This window comes from Myotis daubentonii, chromosome 3 (genome assembly GCF_963259705.1).
Source record: "Myotis daubentonii chromosome 3, mMyoDau2.1, whole genome shotgun sequence".
In the NCBI taxonomy this organism is placed as follows: domain Eukaryota; kingdom Metazoa; phylum Chordata; class Mammalia; order Chiroptera; family Vespertilionidae; genus Myotis; species Myotis daubentonii.
This window is the reverse complement of record NC_081842.1, coordinates 30,542,428-30,560,909: the sequence shown is the minus strand read 5'-3', so window position 1 is coordinate 30,560,909 and position 18,482 is coordinate 30,542,428. Positions and strand designations below refer to the sequence as shown.

At 37.6% G+C, this 18,482-nt stretch overlaps 1 protein-coding gene across 13 annotated transcripts in view; it reads left to right on the top strand.

The window, feature by feature from the left end:
* The window catches only part of MECOM (MDS1 and EVI1 complex locus), a 576,406-nt gene that overhangs the window by 506,475 nt on the left and 51,449 nt on the right, over positions 1–18,482 (top strand). For 9 of the 13 annotated variants that reach the window (XM_059686973.1, XM_059686974.1, XM_059686969.1 and 6 more), the window contains 2 exons: positions 5,294–5,428; positions 17,326–17,428. In XM_059686973.1, the coding sequence (XP_059542956.1) occupies positions 5,294–5,428; positions 17,326–17,428 (238 nt within the window). The other 4 variants (XM_059686975.1, XM_059686979.1, XM_059686978.1 and 1 more) reach the window with 4 other exon arrangements.

Below are 18,482 nucleotides of genomic sequence, written 5' to 3'. Positions count from 1 at the left end.
TCCTGACAGGAAGAAAATAGAACAGCTCATAGCTCGAGCCGGTCCAATTTATGGCTAAATTAAAAAAAAGAAAAAAGGAAAAGAAAAAAAAAGCAAAGGAGGCTCTGACAATGGGCAAGTTGAGGAAGGGCAGGAAATCAATGGCAGCAAACCGGGGGCTCTTAAAGGTTCTCAAGCGCCGAACTCCATGGGAATATGTGGCCGGGTTTTGGGTTATTTACAAAGGATTTTTCCTGTCTCACCTACCACTGCTGTGCGATTTTCCCTCAAACAATGGCCATTATCTGAAATAACAGTTCAATGTCATAGATAACAGGCCACCGAAACGAATTAGTCACCACCTCTTGTCATGTTCCCTTCCCCACATCCCCCCCTTTTGTTACTATTTTTGTTTTTAAATGATCATTTTGGAGAAAGAATAGATCTATTAGATTTGCATGTCTATTTGCACTTGGAGAAAACAGAAAGGGGACCTGTCCCCGTTTGCAGATGAAGTTTAACGTGAGCGCTCTCTCCATCCCCTCTCCCTCCACCCCGCCCCCCCCCCCCAGCATCCCTCCACTCCTTCACTTGGCTGCACTTCCCACTGCTGAGTCCAGAAGTTGGGTTTTGTCCATTTGTTTTTATGAATGGAGATTTGTGATAAAAAGCGTTATGTCCACTTAACCGATGGGTTTTACTAAATTTTCCGAGGTTGGCTAAAATAAATCCATAGACCCTTTTATTTTGCCACACAGTCCCTATATTAGTTCTTCCCATGTCATTTCTGAAATGTGTTGATAAAAATTGACCACATATATTTGAAAGTTATTAATCACCGTACAGTACTGATCACCAAAGGCGGCATTTGTAATGTTAAAAGTTTAAAAACGATGAGTTGCCAAATCTCTTAATTTCATTTTTCAGCATTCATAGTGTTTTAATTAGTGTATCAAAGAATATGGCAAAAACTCACCAAACAATCGTCAGTCTTTCTAAGGCTGTAATACGTTAAATACGTTATTTGGGTAGATTATATGCAAATAATATTTCCGAATTTTAAATTCCTCCTTCTAATATATATAATTTGAAAAAGTAACCTGCTCTTCTGCTGACCTAACTGTAATAATGGAGGAGATAAATGAGTCCGACTTTCCACAATAACATGTTTAGAACATTGAAATGTGCATGCCAACTTTTCACTCTCAGGCTGTTTTCTGAGAATTTCTAAGCTAAGGATGTTTAGCAGGAGCTAGGGTCCCTTTACCCAAAACCTCATCTTTGCCCTTCCAGCACCCCACCCCCATCCTCGGTACACACACCCTCACGCCCCCCCCCCCCCCAGCACTTCTCCACCCCACCCCCCACCTACACACACACACACACACACACACACACACACACGCTTACACTTGTGCTTTCGGGACATTGAAACAGAGGCTATTTCCCTGGGGAAAGAAATCCTGCCTGGCGAGATCTCCCCATTGGTTGTTTACCCAGAGAAATCTACATGTTTAAAGGGAATGGTGCATCCATAATCAGTCTGTCCCTACGGGACTTAGGTCTGGGCGACCTTTTAGTGACCTCTCCCGCCAGAGGAGGCTGCTGTCACTTTAAAAATTTACTGAAAGAGGAGCCCGTCTGGCTTCCGATCACTCTAGGCGGCGGGAGATAGCTCCCTTTCTCCCTCGCCCCGGGTTCTTTCTGGATGGCCGAGCAGATTCTCTTTAAAGAGACAGTTCACGAAACAGAAACCGGGCGGCTGAGCTTGGAGTTGCGAAGGGGGACGCTCCCGTGAGGGTCTAGGTCTGGGAAGGCGCAGCGGAAGATCTGAAAGGGGGCTCGAGCTCCCCTCGCCTCCCCAGGCCTCCCACCTTTGCAAACTCTCCTCCTCCCGCCTGTCCCCCCCACCCCCCTCTGGACCTGGGCGAGAGAAGTGGGAGAAGTTTTAGTGGGTTTCAGATAACTTTCATTACACATCGGGCTGATAAGAGCAAGAGAAAGTGAGAAAAGAGGGAGGTGATGCGAACCAGAAGGAAGAGTTCTGAGCTCTTGTAGGAAGGGGGGTGGGGGGGCAAAGCCCAGACACCCCAAACCCGGGTCACCCAGGCGAGAGGAGACTGCTTTTCTGGTTTTTAAAAACACACGGTTGGCGGACAATAAATCTGAAACGCGTGGTCCCGGCGAGCCGATCCTAGAGGCGGACAAAGTTATCAGAAACCCATTCGGAAATCGAGACGCGAGGCTTTTTTTTTTTTTTCTTCCTTTTTTCTTTTTGAACCTCTCGAAATGTGGCTGGGGATCGTTTGAAAGGACTGTCCGGCAGGAAAGCCGGGGGCTGCGGATGATGTGATTGGGTTTGTTTTCCTTCTTCTGTGATTGCCTTGTCTTGCCGAGTTGAGGCCATAGAAATCGCAAGGTAAGAGAACTCACTTAAAAAAAAAAAAGTCTGGGCGATGTGCATAGTTTGTAACTTCGGACGGTTTCCTGCCTTGGCACCCCTTCTCCGGGGCGCCCCCCGCCCCCAGCCTTCCTTTCCTCCTCGCCCGCAGCCTCCCGGAGCCCGGCTGCTTATCTGCGGCGCCGGGACCGGCGATTTCCTTGTTCCTCCTGCGAACCCTGCGGGCTGGACGCGTCTCCAGGGTGGGTCGCCCGGCCGGCCGGCCGGCCTTCGGTGGGTCTCGCTGCCGGCCGCCGGCCTCTGTCTCTCGCGCTCTTCTCCGGCCTCCCCTCCCTCCGGGTGTCTGTCCGTCGGTCTCTGGGACGCAGAAGGTGGGGTTGCCAAAATCTGAATTCCTGGCAGCGGCCACGCGACTTTGGAGCGGCTTTCGGTCGGGTTCCACCTTGCCAAGTAACAGCTTTGCTGTCCAACAGCGTGTGCTGCTCCGCGAGAAAGTCATATTCGGACCCTTTGGCTAGATTGTGGGTTTTTTTTTTCTTTCTTTCCTTTCCCCCTTTTTTGCTGTTGGGTTTTTGAAAGGGCCTTTCTCTAAAGTCCACCTAAAGGGAATTCTTTTTTTTTTTTTAAGCTATCTCTGGAACTTGAAAGCTTTGAAAAACACAGGAGTATGTTAGATGAAATGACGGGAGATGTTGCTGTGACTTTATTTTATTCGAGATTTCTGAGATGATTAAGACATTGGGGGAGACAAATGCAGCTCTGTTAGCAAATCAAAAGTAAATAATTCGCCCAGGGAGGGGGGGATACGTTGCTGGAGAAAGTTAAGCTTTTGTCCTGGGGCAGGAATATGGAGAGTAAGAAAGTTAATATGTTGGTGAAATATTTGAATAATCATGTAACATATATATGAAAAGACATTCTTTGGAAATGAACCTGTTTTTAAATTAATTTCACTGTTGACAGTGGCAATGGCAATAATGTTAACACGGAATAAAATTACACCTAGGATTTTTATGTGCAGTATATGCAATCCTTAACTCCCTGCCCCCGCAGAAGGGAATACTGGAAAGCTAAGGGGATAGATGATTCTTGACTTTGAAATTAACAAGTTTTCCACATCTTTCTGCAAATATGAAATGGATCTGGTGTTGCATTTCACTGACTTCATCCTATTTCCTTTATTAAATATTTCTCTAGTGTGTCAGTAGAGCTGCTTTTTTCTTTTCTTTTTTTTTTTTTTTGCTAGTCAAGAAAACAAACAACAAAAGATCTAGAAACCAAACCAATCAACCAACAAAACAGCAATCCCAACTTTTTACTATTTTAGAATGTGGGTTGCTATTGTTAGTTAGGGTCCTTCTAGACATCTGAGGAGGGGGTGGAATCTCAAGTTGCCATCTGAGTTGCTCAGCATTTAGAGTTGAAAAAAACAACTTAGAGTTCGTGATGTGATAATAAGAAATTGTTAAAAATCTGTCCTCACTAGAGAGTGTATTTAATGTAGACTTTTTGTTGTTTTTTAGTGTGAAGAAGTGTCTTTGGAAAAGAAGTGTGTTGTGTGTGTGTGTGTGTGTGTGTGTGTGTGTGTGTGTAGTAATGAGTATCCCTATCTTCTGTTCTAATTTTTCTTTTATAAATTGTGGGACTACTTATTGCCCTTTAATTGCCTCCTGGCCAAAGGCTTATTCCCAATGCCTCTTGACCAGAACCCTCAGAGCACTGGGCTTCTTCTTGAAGTTTGTGCTGAGTTAATGACTTGAATCTGCAACTGGGTGATTACCTGAATTCTATGCAAAATTGCTTTTCGTCTGTATACCCAGGGGTTTAGTTTTAACTTTTCACAGCAGAGTTCCGTGGGGCTTATTGAATGCATTAATTTTTTGATCTAGCCTGTATTGTTTAGTCTTTGATAGGAAACTTCCTCAAGTTTGCATTAACCGATTGACATTAGCATTACCAGCCTTTCTAGCTATTCACCATCAGGTCAACAACTCTGCAGCTTTTAATGTTGTTGATGTTTAAGACCTTGTTGCTGCTGCTGAATCAGAATAGTTTCATTGAAGTACACAAAACCTTAAAAGTGGACATTTCCCATTTCAACGTGTGTTTAATAGGTGTCTTAGGTAATTAATATTTAGGTTAGGCTGGGTGTAAAAATCTCATGAAAAACAACAATACACAATCATATATAATGATGACAATTTACTACAACATTCTTGTATTATTTTTATTTTTACTTGTTCACAAGCCAGTTTTGTTATTTTGCTTACTAAATGTAAAATCGAAATATGCATTGGCACGTGTTAACTAAAACATTAAGTTGCCACATTTTGCATGAACCTATACCAATCATTTGCTTTCATTTGGTTTTCTTTAGTTGGGTCAGAAGCATCTAGGAGACAAATCTTATTATCTTCTTTAATTCAAGGTGTGATTTCATGGTAATGAAATGAACACTGAAAATGAACATAATATTTAAATGAAAGTTTTTAAATTGAATGAATTTACAGTGCAAAACTGTGAAAGTATATATTTACATGGGAACATTATCTGAACCTAAAATATTGACTATTTAGTTTAGAAATATTATATTAATATACATTGTTCAGTATTTTTTTGTAAAAGTCATTGGGTAAAATTAAGTCAATAGCACTCATTCATACATAACAAGGAAACAAGCATCTTTAAAACCAATTAAATTTTTGTAATAATTCACAACTGCTTTGCTCCTTTAAAAACCGGTACTTTGTCACTTTTAAGATAGCATTCTGCCTTTATTTATATTAATGCGGAGTTTTTGCTTTTAAAGATTCAAAAGAGGAATGTATATTGAATAAAGTGTTTTCAAGCAGATACCCATTCTAATGAATGAACTGATGTAGAAATTGATGGTTCTCATCTTCTTCCTTCTAGATCTTAGATGAGTTTTGCAATGTGAAGTTCTGCATAGATGCTAGTGAACCAGATGTAGGAAGCTGGCTCAAGTACATCAGGTTCGCTGGCTGTTATGATCAGCACAACCTCGTTGCATGCCAGATAAATGACCAGGTATGTTGTAAAGATTTTCTTGTCTTTCTTTGAGAACACTAAAGTATCAGTGAAGCCTGAAGAATAAAAATAACAGTGAGCTGCAGTAGACCCTTGTGGCCTGTTTGTTGATATGGGGAAAGGTAATGCACAAATATAAGCAAGATGCAGAATAAGGTCACTTTCAGGACTTTTCTTTCACTGCTACTTTTTTGGGGTAGTTAACTCACTTTGTATCAGTAAACTTCATAAATGTTCTCGTTTTCAGAATGGGATTGAATGATTTGAAAACTGAGTACTAATTGTGGCTAGCTATTCTTTACCTTTTATTCTTTACCATCATAACAGGGAGACATTCATAGAAAGTACTGAGCTAATCAAGAACACTGAATTTATGCAGAAATTGGAAGTGATATACTTGGAATGTTATATAGATTTTATTAGAAATAGTAGATAGATATATCTATATGCTCTATATGTGAAATTATCTGATTATACATTTTATATTGACTTGCCTAATTATAAGTGAGAAGCACTTTTAGATTAACCAAAATACTATTTATTTTGCACATGTGAAAAGTTTAAAAATACCTCTGCTGGAAATTATTTTATGGAGGGCCATGCAATGAGCTTAACTTTAATAATAACTATGAAATAAGATCATGAAAATATCATGAAACATATTTTGCACTCAATAAAGTTAGGTTATGAATGCTGTAACTGAGTATGACAGTACCTAAAACAACAAAAAGTTCAGCCTGTTAATTTTTGTTTTATAAACATCGTTGAGTTAGAATTTAATTATGTTATCATTATTTATAACTTTTAACCCAATGGTTACCTAAATCAAATTTTGTTTCAAAGACCATATTACAGTGGTTGCTTGGCAAATCTCCTATGAAAATCGCCACCAAGAAAAAGAAAAGTTTAAATTAGATGTTTTCAATTGAAAGCTGTTAAGTAATGCTAGCGTCATATAGTCTAAGACTCTATTTCAATCATCATTATGAGATTATTCTTTGGCATTTTACCAACTATCAGATAATTTTTACTGACTAAACTGTATAAGAGGTAGTAAATTGTAAAATTAGTTTTAAATGGGAATCGTTTAAAAATCTTCAACATATATAAAAAATACTAAACCAATCAATTGTTTTTTTCCCTTTGCCGTAAGAAAACAAGAGGCATTATTGACAAAGGAAAACATTATTAAATTAGCTATTGATTGTGAGCAGAAAATATCCCAAGTTCGTCATATGAGTTATTGTCACCATCAACAGCAAACATTTTCTGAGCACCCACTATTTGTCCATGTGGGAAATACATAGGCATTGTAAATGAGTGTGTGCTGTGTTTCCTAAAAAAGGAACTGAAGGAGCTCAAAAAGAAGCTGTAAGATGAAATAATATAATGATATCATAATAATGATTTGCTAGCTACATTTACTGACAATAGGGCTATTTCCTTAGACAGATAAAACTTTTGTAGGATCAGTGAAAAGGTGATTGAAGATTCAAACTTGTACCCAATTCATTTTTTCCTTTATTATTTATGTGTCTAACATTTTATAATAAATATACTCTTGTCATTGGGAATTTTGATTTCATGAAATGAGGAAACTATTTTGCTATTTCTAACCTTAATTATATTGCTTTTTAGAATAGGTATTTATAATTTTAACATTGTCTCTTTTGAGGTGCACATTGTAAAATGCATTGCTTTCAAAAGAAAATATGCTGGTTTCATACTTTAATGAATAGCATATTTACTTTTTTTTAACTGAAGAACCAGAGAAAATGGTTAATCAGGAAAAACATAAAAGGCTAATATTAAACACATACCTATTATTTCTGTAGGTACTCATTTTAAACTATGTGTTATGCTGGCAGATATCTAAGATGGTAACAAAGTGCGTATCAGATAACATAATTGTGAAATTGACATTACATGGTCAAGTAAATTCACCCATAGAAAACAAGAGAAAAGGCAGAGGTAAAAGTCAGATGTGTGATAGGCATATAAGCATACAACCACACTTAGCTCAGTGGACAAGACAAAAGAGAACAGATGTCCAAATAGTGTATGCATATTTTATAAACATATTCATCTTATAAGCATGTGTGCATATTTCTAAAGGCCAATTAAGACCAGCAATTCCAGACAGCTTGAAATGTGAATGTTAGACTAGGTACCAGGATGAATGAGCTGACTAAAGAGCTCCCCTAGGTCTGTTTCCTCGCTCTCTTCCATGAGGAATAGGAGCTGCCCACTGGTGAATAAGCAGAACTCATCATGGGCACCCCCATTGTGTGAGACATTACTTACTATCCAGATATAAAGACAGACCCTGGATCAGGAGTAGTTATTAAACATGAACAACACCAACTCACCTGTACAACATGAAAGCAGATGAAGCAATGAGGCACTCTGCAAGAAATTGTAAAAACTGTTTTTCTTTGCTCTGATTCTTAGGTAGAGCTCAAATTCATAAAATGAATTTGAGTAACATGACAGGTGTAAATCCTGGACTATAAAAAAGAAGAATTTCAATTGCAGTCTAAGCACTGTAATAATTAAGGTATCTATAAAAGACAGGAAAAGATGACCCAGAACAAAATAAGATCATGTAAATTAGAGTTTACTTTGCAAAGATGCAGATTTCTAACAATACCAATGTTAGTGATCAAGTTTAATCAGTTTGAATTTTTTATCACAATGTGAAGGAGTTCTACAAAAGAGAATAAATGTGCTTGCTAATATAATAATACAGTTTTATAATAGTGGGGCAGGTAGAACATGTGTACTGGATAACACCCATATTTGATTTTTTTGGGGAGGGGGGAGAAGGGACTTAGAAACAGCATGGATTTTGATTTTCAAGTAAAGTTGGTAAAGGATGTAATCTGTTTTGTATCACAAAAACAAAGGCCATTCAATTAACATTTTCCTAATACCTCTGTATGAGATTTTATTAGAGGGGATTTTTTTTCTGAGTTTAAATTTTCCGATAGATTTCTGTGGGTTCCTTTATTTTACTTTTTTTTCTTTCAAACCAAAGTTAGCTTTGTGAAAGTTGTTTTTTTCTTGACAGTGCTGCCTAGAAAGACTCAATTAATTGTTTTTAGATCTCTTTCATTTCATATTTTCAAAATGACTGCAGCGATGTTTTTAGAGATGGAAATTATGAAAACACTGGCATAACTGCTAAACCATAATCTTACAGTAGCTTCAGCTTCTAACTGATATCCGTATTCCCACCTGAAAATATTGTATTGACTATAGTAATTTATCTTTGCAACAGAGGGCCATACCAAAGATACTAGCAAATTAGGACCAGAACCACACTCAAGTCGTAAAAGTGTAGATGCATTAAACACACTTAAGGGTCTTTTTCCCTGGAGTCCTAATGATATTTTCTCTTATTCCTTAAAGTTTCTGTCCAGTGCTACATAGCTATACTGCTTGTCACACAGTATCTAGTTAGAAAATTTTACTGAAACAGACAATGCTTCAATAGTTTTACATTATAACGACCTCAAATGGTCCCTGGTTGCTTTCAGGAGGGAGAACTGGCACTGAGAGGTACAGCAGGGCAGGAGCAAAAGCAGAGAGTTGGATGACACAAGCTCTTTCCAGGATAGTCTTCAAAAGAACCAAACATGCGGAGGAAGCATGAACCTGGTTTGTTAATTATTCAGAGGTTTTATTTACTTCTGGAAGCATCCACGTGTTAAAGGCCCAGTAGGCCAAACAGCTAGATGATTCACTGAGGGTGTTGTTTTTTAAATTCTAAATATTTTGATGGCCTTTCCTTTGACATCTTGTGGATATCTTACTTTTATCAACCAATTTGAGGGATGGATGTAGCACATCTTTAGATTCAGTGTCACCCTGCTCCTGCCTCTCCCTTTGATGAGTTTCCTAATATCTCCACATTTCTATACCCTTCACCTAAATCAAAGATGGCCCATAGACCCCTTATCCACCTCAAACAATGCCAGTTTTCATTTATGATGTGTTCATAAGCTTTGTGTACTTGTGGAATATCTCTCTGGATACAAGTTTCCCTCTAATACTTCTTCATATTGGCTGCAATCAGACAGATCACTAAGGCACGATTCATGAAAGTTGACCTTTTAGACTCGAACAAGACCTGCCTTTCCACTCATGATAATTAGAATGATCTGGGTGTGTGCTTTGGGGTAACATTTTATATGGGTGTATGTATTCTGCGTCATAGGAAGGAACATGATTTCAGTCAAACTCCTGGCCTGCCCTAACATGGTCTACAAGTGGAATAAAGTTCTCAGAAACCCAAGACATTATTAATCTTGTCATTTACACAAGGTGATAAGTCCTTTCATTTTTAAATGGGCCCCTGACAGCTGGTATTTTGTAAGTAGAATAAGCGAGGTCTGCTTTTCACTCTGAATAAAAAGAAATGTGTCGATAAGAGATTATCTAATGCCTGATGTCTATTTTGAAGAAATAAGATACAGAAGAATGAGTGCCCCTCAGAGAATACCAGGTTGGAATTCACTTAGGAGATTCTGCCAGCTCTCTTGTGGTTAATGAACAGCAGCAAGATTCTACAGTGATTTCAGCTGCACAGGCATTGTTCTCGTTTGTGCTTTACCTTATAAAGTTTTAACTGCTTCCAGGACAATCATGGCTGAGTTGGCACACCCGCTTTCTCTCTCCTTCAGTGCACACCAGTGGTTTATCAGAGCGTTGTGACACTAGAGTCATATTGTTACTGCAAGCTTATTATGGGCTCAATTATCAAGTTATTTGCTTTGGCTTTTTCCTGAGAAAAATATGTTTTCTTGCATCATGCACTGAATGCAACTTAATGCAAAAAAGAAGGGAGGGTAAGCTATGTAAAAAGCAAAATGTAAGTTGTTAGTCTCTTTCCGCTTTTAAAAACTGTTTGCGTAGACTGTCAGGTAATTTGTTAATGTGCTCTTCCTTTACAAGGATTTCTGTCCACATTTTCAATGACCCCCTTTGATGTTAAAATTATTATTGGCTTTGGGCATTTTCTTTGCTTTGCTTTTAAGTCAAGTTGCACTTTTATACCAAAGTTATGCTCTGCTGTTTTAAGATGAATGCCAGCTGGCAATACCCAGAGAGAGACTGGCTTTGTGCGATGCCCAAGCTGACTTTGGGGGAATGTTGTCCAGTTGATAGGTTACTTCCTCTGCCCGAAGATGAAGCTGTCTCAGGCATGGTTTGCCATTTGATATTTAGATGATAAAATAAACAGCACTGTCTCCCTCCAACCCCCTCTCCCCCCAAAAAATGTTTTCCTCACGTACTAGTGCCCAGGACACAGCACTGCGGTAACGCTACACAGACTAAGATTCTCAGACCACATAAATGGAAAATATGATAACCTAAAGTATTCTGTGCACATTTTAACTAATTAGTCTTTGCATGGCATACAACACCTTTCATTTAGGAGAATCTCAAAGCTTCACACCCATTCTAGACTTCAGCTGTTTCTGGAATGTTGCCCAGAAGAGAGTCTCCAGAAGGCATTTACAAGCCATCAAGGAGGAAAACTTGTTGGTCAAGGACACAGCCTCCAGCCTAGAAAAATCCCCAAACATGATTGTTAGCTTCTTCATCATGTAATGATGGGACTCATCCCAAACAATCTGAAACCATCCAGAGTGACCGGTTTTCATAGAATCAGAGGAAATGGCTGCATTAAAGACAGGTGGCTACAGGTATTTCTTGCAGGATCTGGAGAGAGATCCTTAGAGATTATTTAAAGGGTAACTTGCAAGGCTTCTCGGCTGGGTACACTGTAGACCCCAGGTATAGTAAGGGACCTTTATCACTTGCCCTATTTATGCAAACTAGGGCCAACAGTCACTTCTCTCTGTTTTGTTTCATTCAATAAATTATACTTGGCTTTCTCTTCATATTATTAACAAGAGCTAGAAATCTGTGTGGGGAGGGAGGAGGGCATGTCCTTCAATGTTTTTGTCCTGAAAATAACCAGTGAATGCATATTTTTCATTTTGGAAGCAGATATATTATCTGCTAAGATAATATCTGATATTTCTCAGCTTAGACTGTCACCCTAAAGAAAAATATAGGATTCCATCTCTTTGGAGAAACTAAGGAAATAAGCTTGGACATGATAAAGCTTCCATTCTGTTGAACAAATATCTTTATATTCTGTCATCAACTCTCTGTCTGCTGAAGACACTTCTTGTTATCTCTCACTAATTAGGCTAAGAATGTATAAAAGGGTCTTTCTTCCGGAAGCTAAGAAATTGACGTCACTTTTGCCCTTTTGAATTGGGGTTTCCCACATTGCTATGGGTAGATCGGGGCTCAGACAACGTTTCCTAAAGCCAGCACATGTGCACACATTGTCTCTGTAGACCTGGTGTTACCTCTCTGCAGCACCGACACTGACAGATGTGTCCATATCAAATGTTGACTTTGTTCACATATGCAAACTGTCCCCTACCTTCCTCCCACCTGACCTCCAAACGTTAAAGTTTTTCCTAGTCTTCTGACTGGTAATTTGAATGAGGCTATAGAAAATCAAGCATTCAGGCTGGATGGTGGGAGCTGAAAGAGGAAGAAATCAGCTGTCAACTTCAAAGTGGTAAGACAGCAGTAGTCTGAAAAAGTTGTCTCTCAGTACAAATTTTGCAGGGAGTACATTTCTCTATTATTTCAATTATTACAACTTCCTGAATAGGTTGAAGGTCATTCATAATTCACACTTCTGTCATTTTCAGGCATGCCAAATGCAGTCTATTAAGCATAAATAAAACTTCCAGTGCTTGACCAGGAAAAATAAACAGGGATTCATAACAATGAGGCCTTGTTCATCTTTTTAAAACTAAATGATGTGCTTTCTTTCTTTCTTGTTTTGCCTCTTGTGCACTGAATTTTTCTTCGGTTTCAATAGTACAAACATAATACTTTAAATCGATCCAAGCATAGCAAACTAGACAGCAAGTCTGGTCTGACAGATTCTAGATTCCTCTATTTTATGGGATAATAAACAAGAACCCACATTATTACCATTTATAAATACAAATGGTAGCATCATCAATCTGATGGAGGATTAGGTTGAGCACAGGCCTGACAGTATAAAGCAGAATCTGAAGGACTTTTATAGCCTATTAACTTTTCTATCAGAAAGCTTATGTATTCCTACTCTCTTTAGAGGCTATCCTCTTGAATTTAAATAGCAAAAGAAAATGGATATTCAATAAAATGTTTAATTCAAATTTCAACCATATATATATATAATATGTAATTATATACAATATATAATGTAATATATAGTTATATATAACTTATATGATATATAATCAGAATCAATCATATGCCATTAAACACTCAATTATATTAATATATAAAATATGAGATTGCTAATATTTTATGCAGATTTTTAAATTCCCCCAACATGTGTACTTTACCACATTTATATGTCATTTATGAAATATCCTAGCCCATATATACTTATATATAACATTGTATGAAACTATACCTTTTGGAAGTGTGAAAGTTGCTAAATCAAATTATCTTCACCACTGCTTTTTATCCCTAGCTTAGCTTTATGAATATTAAGTGAATTGATATTCTTTTGGCATTTGGAACTGGTTTCAAATTTTGATTAAAATAAATTAAATACAATAATTATATTTAGAGTAATTCCTATATACACAATTTTATCTTGATGCCTTAAATTGTAAATTTTCAGTAGTAAAAGTAAACAATTTAGGGTATTTCTAGTTTTATTTTTCAAGTATCTGAATGATTTAGAATTTAAAGAATACTAAGCAATTTTACTCATATGCTATTTTAGCAAAACTTGAAAATAAAATAATATAAAAGGATCTATTAAAACATTTACTATAAATATTTATTCTTATCACTTCAAGTATCCAGAGATGCAGCTATAATATCCTTACTTTAAAAATAGAATTATAACTTTCTGGAAAAATAAAAAGAATCTAGCAAGATACTGGGAAAATTAATTTTTTTCCTGTGGTAAAATGACCACCTCAACTTTCAAAGTTTTAAATGCATGGAGAGATAAGCCATGTTTATAACTTGTTGTGTTTCTGGAATTTAATATTAGTTACCAAAAAGAAAACTCTAGAGGAGTCAAAATATTTTATCATATTTAACAATATTTAAAATATTCTATCATGCATTTACAAAATGGAATTTCTGTATAATCCTGTTATCCTACTGTAAGGCCCCACTCCTCTTATCTTTCACCTTACATTGGGAGAGATTAAGATATTCCTTCTAATAGAGCATTATGAGAGAGACACAGCAAATAATGAATCAACAACTTGTTTATAACAATTCAAACTCTTTCCAAGTCTTTGAGACTTTTGAGCATCTCTTTATATACTTGAGTTGAATTCATCACAAAATCCCAGATCCAGGACATTTTTATTTTGGATCCAAATAACTTTTTCCATAAAACCTCCTGATGGAAGAGGAGACCTGTTAACTCTTCTATGGAATTTAACAGAGTAATTGATTTTCTTCCATTTTGCTCTAACACAAAAACCAAGAGGTTATATTAGTAGTGTCTCTGCTTCTGATACATAAGTCAGGTGACATATAATTCATAGGACTGCAGTATAGCTGCGATTTTGAAGCTACAGTAATTTTAAAAACATTATAATTTTATTTTTATAAGCATGGTCAAGCATACTTAATATACAAACCTGCAGGAAAAGCCACATAATCCACTTCTGCTCTGTATTATATTTTTATTTGCTGGAACACCTATTTTATAACATAAAAGCAAAAAGGTGTTATCTTCTTTTCTGAATGGCTTGATTTCTCCAAGATTACATCCCATCATTCCTTCACATAATTGTTTTGAGGCAACAAATTGTCATTCTGTTTTCTTTCAAACTAGACCCCTCACTTCTCAAGTGCCTGCTGGTATATTATTATTGCTAAAACGTAAACTAACTTTATATGTAGACATCTCTGCATTCAAGTATTCAAATTATATGCTTGGGCCATTGTAATTATAGGAGGAAAACATAATGTTACTTAAGTCTCTGTAAGATCCTCAGACATAAGATATAATGAATATATCAAGTGGTAGCAACACCTTGAAGAAAACAAAGCCCTAGATTTGTGAGGGTGTGGTAGATGGGACTTCGAGGCACATTCTTTTTGCCATGTGAGGAAGCATGCCCAGAATTTGCCCTCATTACATCTGGAGCTTGCCAGTACTTTTCAAACCTCAGTTTCATGAGCACCATAAAAATTCACTTAAAATCGAAAAGAACACCCTGAAGTTAAAACCCACTCTGCTTTGCCTTGCCTTTCATGGCCTGGAATGTCACCTTTTACCTCCAGTAAATAAAGCCAACATCAACACTCTTCCGTGTCTTTTATTTTTTTTTATGTACTCAATATTCTTCACGTGACAATCTGGACACTTAAAGGGAAATTACAATAGTGATCTATGTCCCCACAAAGAGAATTGTCTTTATAATATATAGTTATAATGTATCCATCATTTTTTTTGTTTCTTGGACTGTTCACATTGGAACCAGTAAATCTAAAATGGAATTAAAAGAGACATGATTAATAGTGGACTACAAAGAAATAATGATATCATAATAGTTTCTTAAAATGACCTGGCATGTGTGTCGAAGCAGCATTCCCCAACAGAGACAACTGCCCTGTTTTACGGTCTTGCAGGGTATTGTCTCTTTAACCTCACTATTTCCGAGAAGCCACTGAAAAGTTCTAATATGTCACAATTCAAATGTCAACATGTTGTTGGAAAGGAAGCTAATAAGTTAAACCTTTGAGAGATGCCAAAAAAGAGGTGATTCAAACTGTTGAGAGAAGTCCATTGTTTTCTAAGGGGAAATAGAACTCCAGGTTGAACAGGGTACTTATAAGCATTTAACTGGGAGGTTTTGGAGAAAAAGCAAATGCACACTAATGTTTTTTGTTTTGTTTTGTTTTTTAATCTGGTAACTTTCTGAGCAGATCTGTTCTCATTTTCTTTCTTCTTAGGAAGGTTAATTAAGCTTAATAAGCTATAGATTGTAAATTCCCTGTTTTTTTTTTTGTTTTGTTTTGTTTCTTTTTTAGAAAGAGCACAGGTAATTCTCCTAAGATAGTCTGGATTCTGTCTATGGATATATATAAAGAATCTTAGGTTATATTCGAACATATTATACAACATTTTATGTTTGCCATTCTTTTCTATATAAATTAGCTTCACATGGTTAAATTACTGGTGAATGAAAAAAAGATTTTATTTCAACAGGAAAGAAGCTAAGCAGAAAATACTCCTCATGGAGTTATTCTTTTTTGAATTTAGCACAATTTTGTGCTCTGGTCTTTTTATAGAAAAATAAACAATTGGCCTTTAGAGCCACCTACTGGAATAAAGAGGCACGTACTGATGCCTAATGTCCTCTGCTTCTCAAAAGATAAACAAATAAATACAGCTAAAGTGATGCACATTTCTGTTGATCATATATGATGTTAATTTACTCTTCTCAGTTTGAAGTATCAAATGATCCTGCAAGAAACCATAGTTAGAGCGATGTCTTCTAAATATAATCCTTCCCATTTCTTTGAAGAGTGTACCAATTTGCGTTGTGATTTTTCTCCCCCTTTGGATCGAGGTTGAGCAGATTTGAACCCTTATTTCTTTGTTATCACTATTGCTTTTGGTGTGTGTGTGTGTGTGTGTGTGTGTGTGTGTGTGTGTGTGTGTGTGAGAGAGAGAGAGAGAGAGAGAGAGAGAGAGAGAGAGAGAGTCATTGGTCTCATTTTTACCAGTTAAGTGTATAACTTCATTCTTCTATAGCCTCTACCCAGTTATGGAATTGTTGTTTAATAAATAATCTTAGAATAAACATTTTAATGGCAAAATGAATAAGCACCTTGAATATTATCCCAATTAATTGCTTTTTTAACTGAGATATAAAATATAACATTATATTAGATTTAACTGTGTAACATAATGATTCTATGTTTGTATATTTCACAAATTAAATGCTTTCGTAAATGAAAAAAATCCTGAAGTCAGGACAAATACATTGTTCAAATGACTTGTCTAAGGTCACAGAGCTGGTTAGGGGAAAGGTGGGCATCCCTTGGAAATTATAGGTCAGGGTTCTTTTCACACTGGCCCCACTGCATTTTAGTCAGTCATTAACGGGTTTATTAAATCCTTCCTCTCCTCAACATTTCGCCAGAAAGTAAGGGGGAATAAGCCCCAGCAAATGAGCCAATTGAAGGCATAATGCCTGCTTTCAAAGAGTGGGATGGGGAGCAAGGGCAGGAGGGCAGGTCCTGATGGGTGTGAGGGGGATTCCATTTTGAAAAACAAAATGCTCTCCTTTGACCATGTTTTCTACAGATCTTGATGTCATCATTCTTTATGTCATGCCTGTCTTTCTGAACTATTACCTTAAACATCCCTTGTTGAGAAGGTGCTACTTTTGCGGGAGAACATACTCAAAGGAGGTGATTGTGCCCCTCGCCACCCTTAGCTAGACTATTGCTGGCTAATGCAAGGCGCTTTCAACTCTGAGAATGTGTGTGGTTCACTAGAGTGAGGAATTCAGAGAAGGAAAGGTTCTGTGTTAAACATTATACAGGGTATATGTGACACCAAGCCTTGCATAAAGAAAATTTGATTTGTGAAGTCGGATTTGGAAAAGATTAGTGAATCCGCTTGGAAGTCACAGCTTTCCATTTATCACGGGAGGGTTCATTTTCAGTTTATAACATGGGAAGTCACATGTCTTTTTACAAAAACATGAAATGAATATTTTTGTTAAGGTATGCGAACATGTACAGATATCTTAGTGTCTATCTGGCCTTTTCTTAGTATTCTTTCTTCCCACCCCACCCTTTGTCGGTCCGTGAAGATATTTTATAGAGTAGTCGCAGACATCGCGCCGGGAGAGGAGCTCCTGCTGTTCATGAAGAGTGAGGACTACCCCCATGAGACTATGGCGCCGGACATCCACGGTGAGTGTGGCCCAGGCCCCCGTCTGCACGGACCTCGCTGGGAGACTGACGGAGCGTCCAAAAGGGTTCATCCTACTTGGTGTTCATTGGTTTTCCTGGCTATTCAGTGTCAGTGTTAACATATTCCTTCTCGCCCTAACTGGTTTGGCTCAGTGGATAGAGCATCGGCCTGCAGACTGAAGGGTCCCAGGTTTGATTCCAGTCAAGGGCATGTACCCTAGTTGCGGGCACATCCCCAGTAGTTTCTTGATTTGCTGTCTGGGTAATATTACTGTGAAACTAAAGTAAGCAGAAATGTTTTCTGAAATGGAGGTCAAAGGGAATTTTGAATATTTAATTATTTATTTTTCTTTTTTTAAAATATATTTTTACTGATGTTAGAGAGGAAGGGAGAGGAAGAAAGAGAGAGAAACATCAATGATGAGAGGGAATCATTGATCTGTTGCCTCCTGCACATCCCCTACTAGGGATCGAGCCCGCAATCCAGGCATGTGCCCTGACTGGGAATGGAACCGTGACCTCCTGGTTCATAGGTCGGTTGATGCTCAACCACTGAGCCACACAGGCCGGGTGAATTTTGAATATTTAGACCCGGACATCACATAGTTAAATCTTTTGCCAATGCCTCCTACAACAGTGAGCGTCCTTTCATTGCACAAAAGTCATTCTGAGGAGCTTGCTTTTGAGCTTTGTAAATCTAGGAGATGTTTCTCTCATCTAATATTCTATACGGGGAAAAGTGTTTCCACTTGAGCAAAATGCTAGCCAGCATGATCATAGGGGTGAGAGTAGGGGTGGTGTGGGGTTTGGGAGAGAAGTGCAGTGAGGAAATTTTAGAACCAGAGGAATTTGTATTTGCCAGAGACCTATGCTAAATCAAAGGAAGGGGTATCAAAATGAATTACAATTACTAATGGTGTATGTTTCGAGGAGATTAGGAAAAAATTCTTCTGGTATTGATTTGTATCATTGGGATGATAATTTGATACTTTCTCTTTCCTAGTTCTCTCTCCTAATAGAATGTGATTTAGTTCAGCCGAATCTCAGTGGTGTC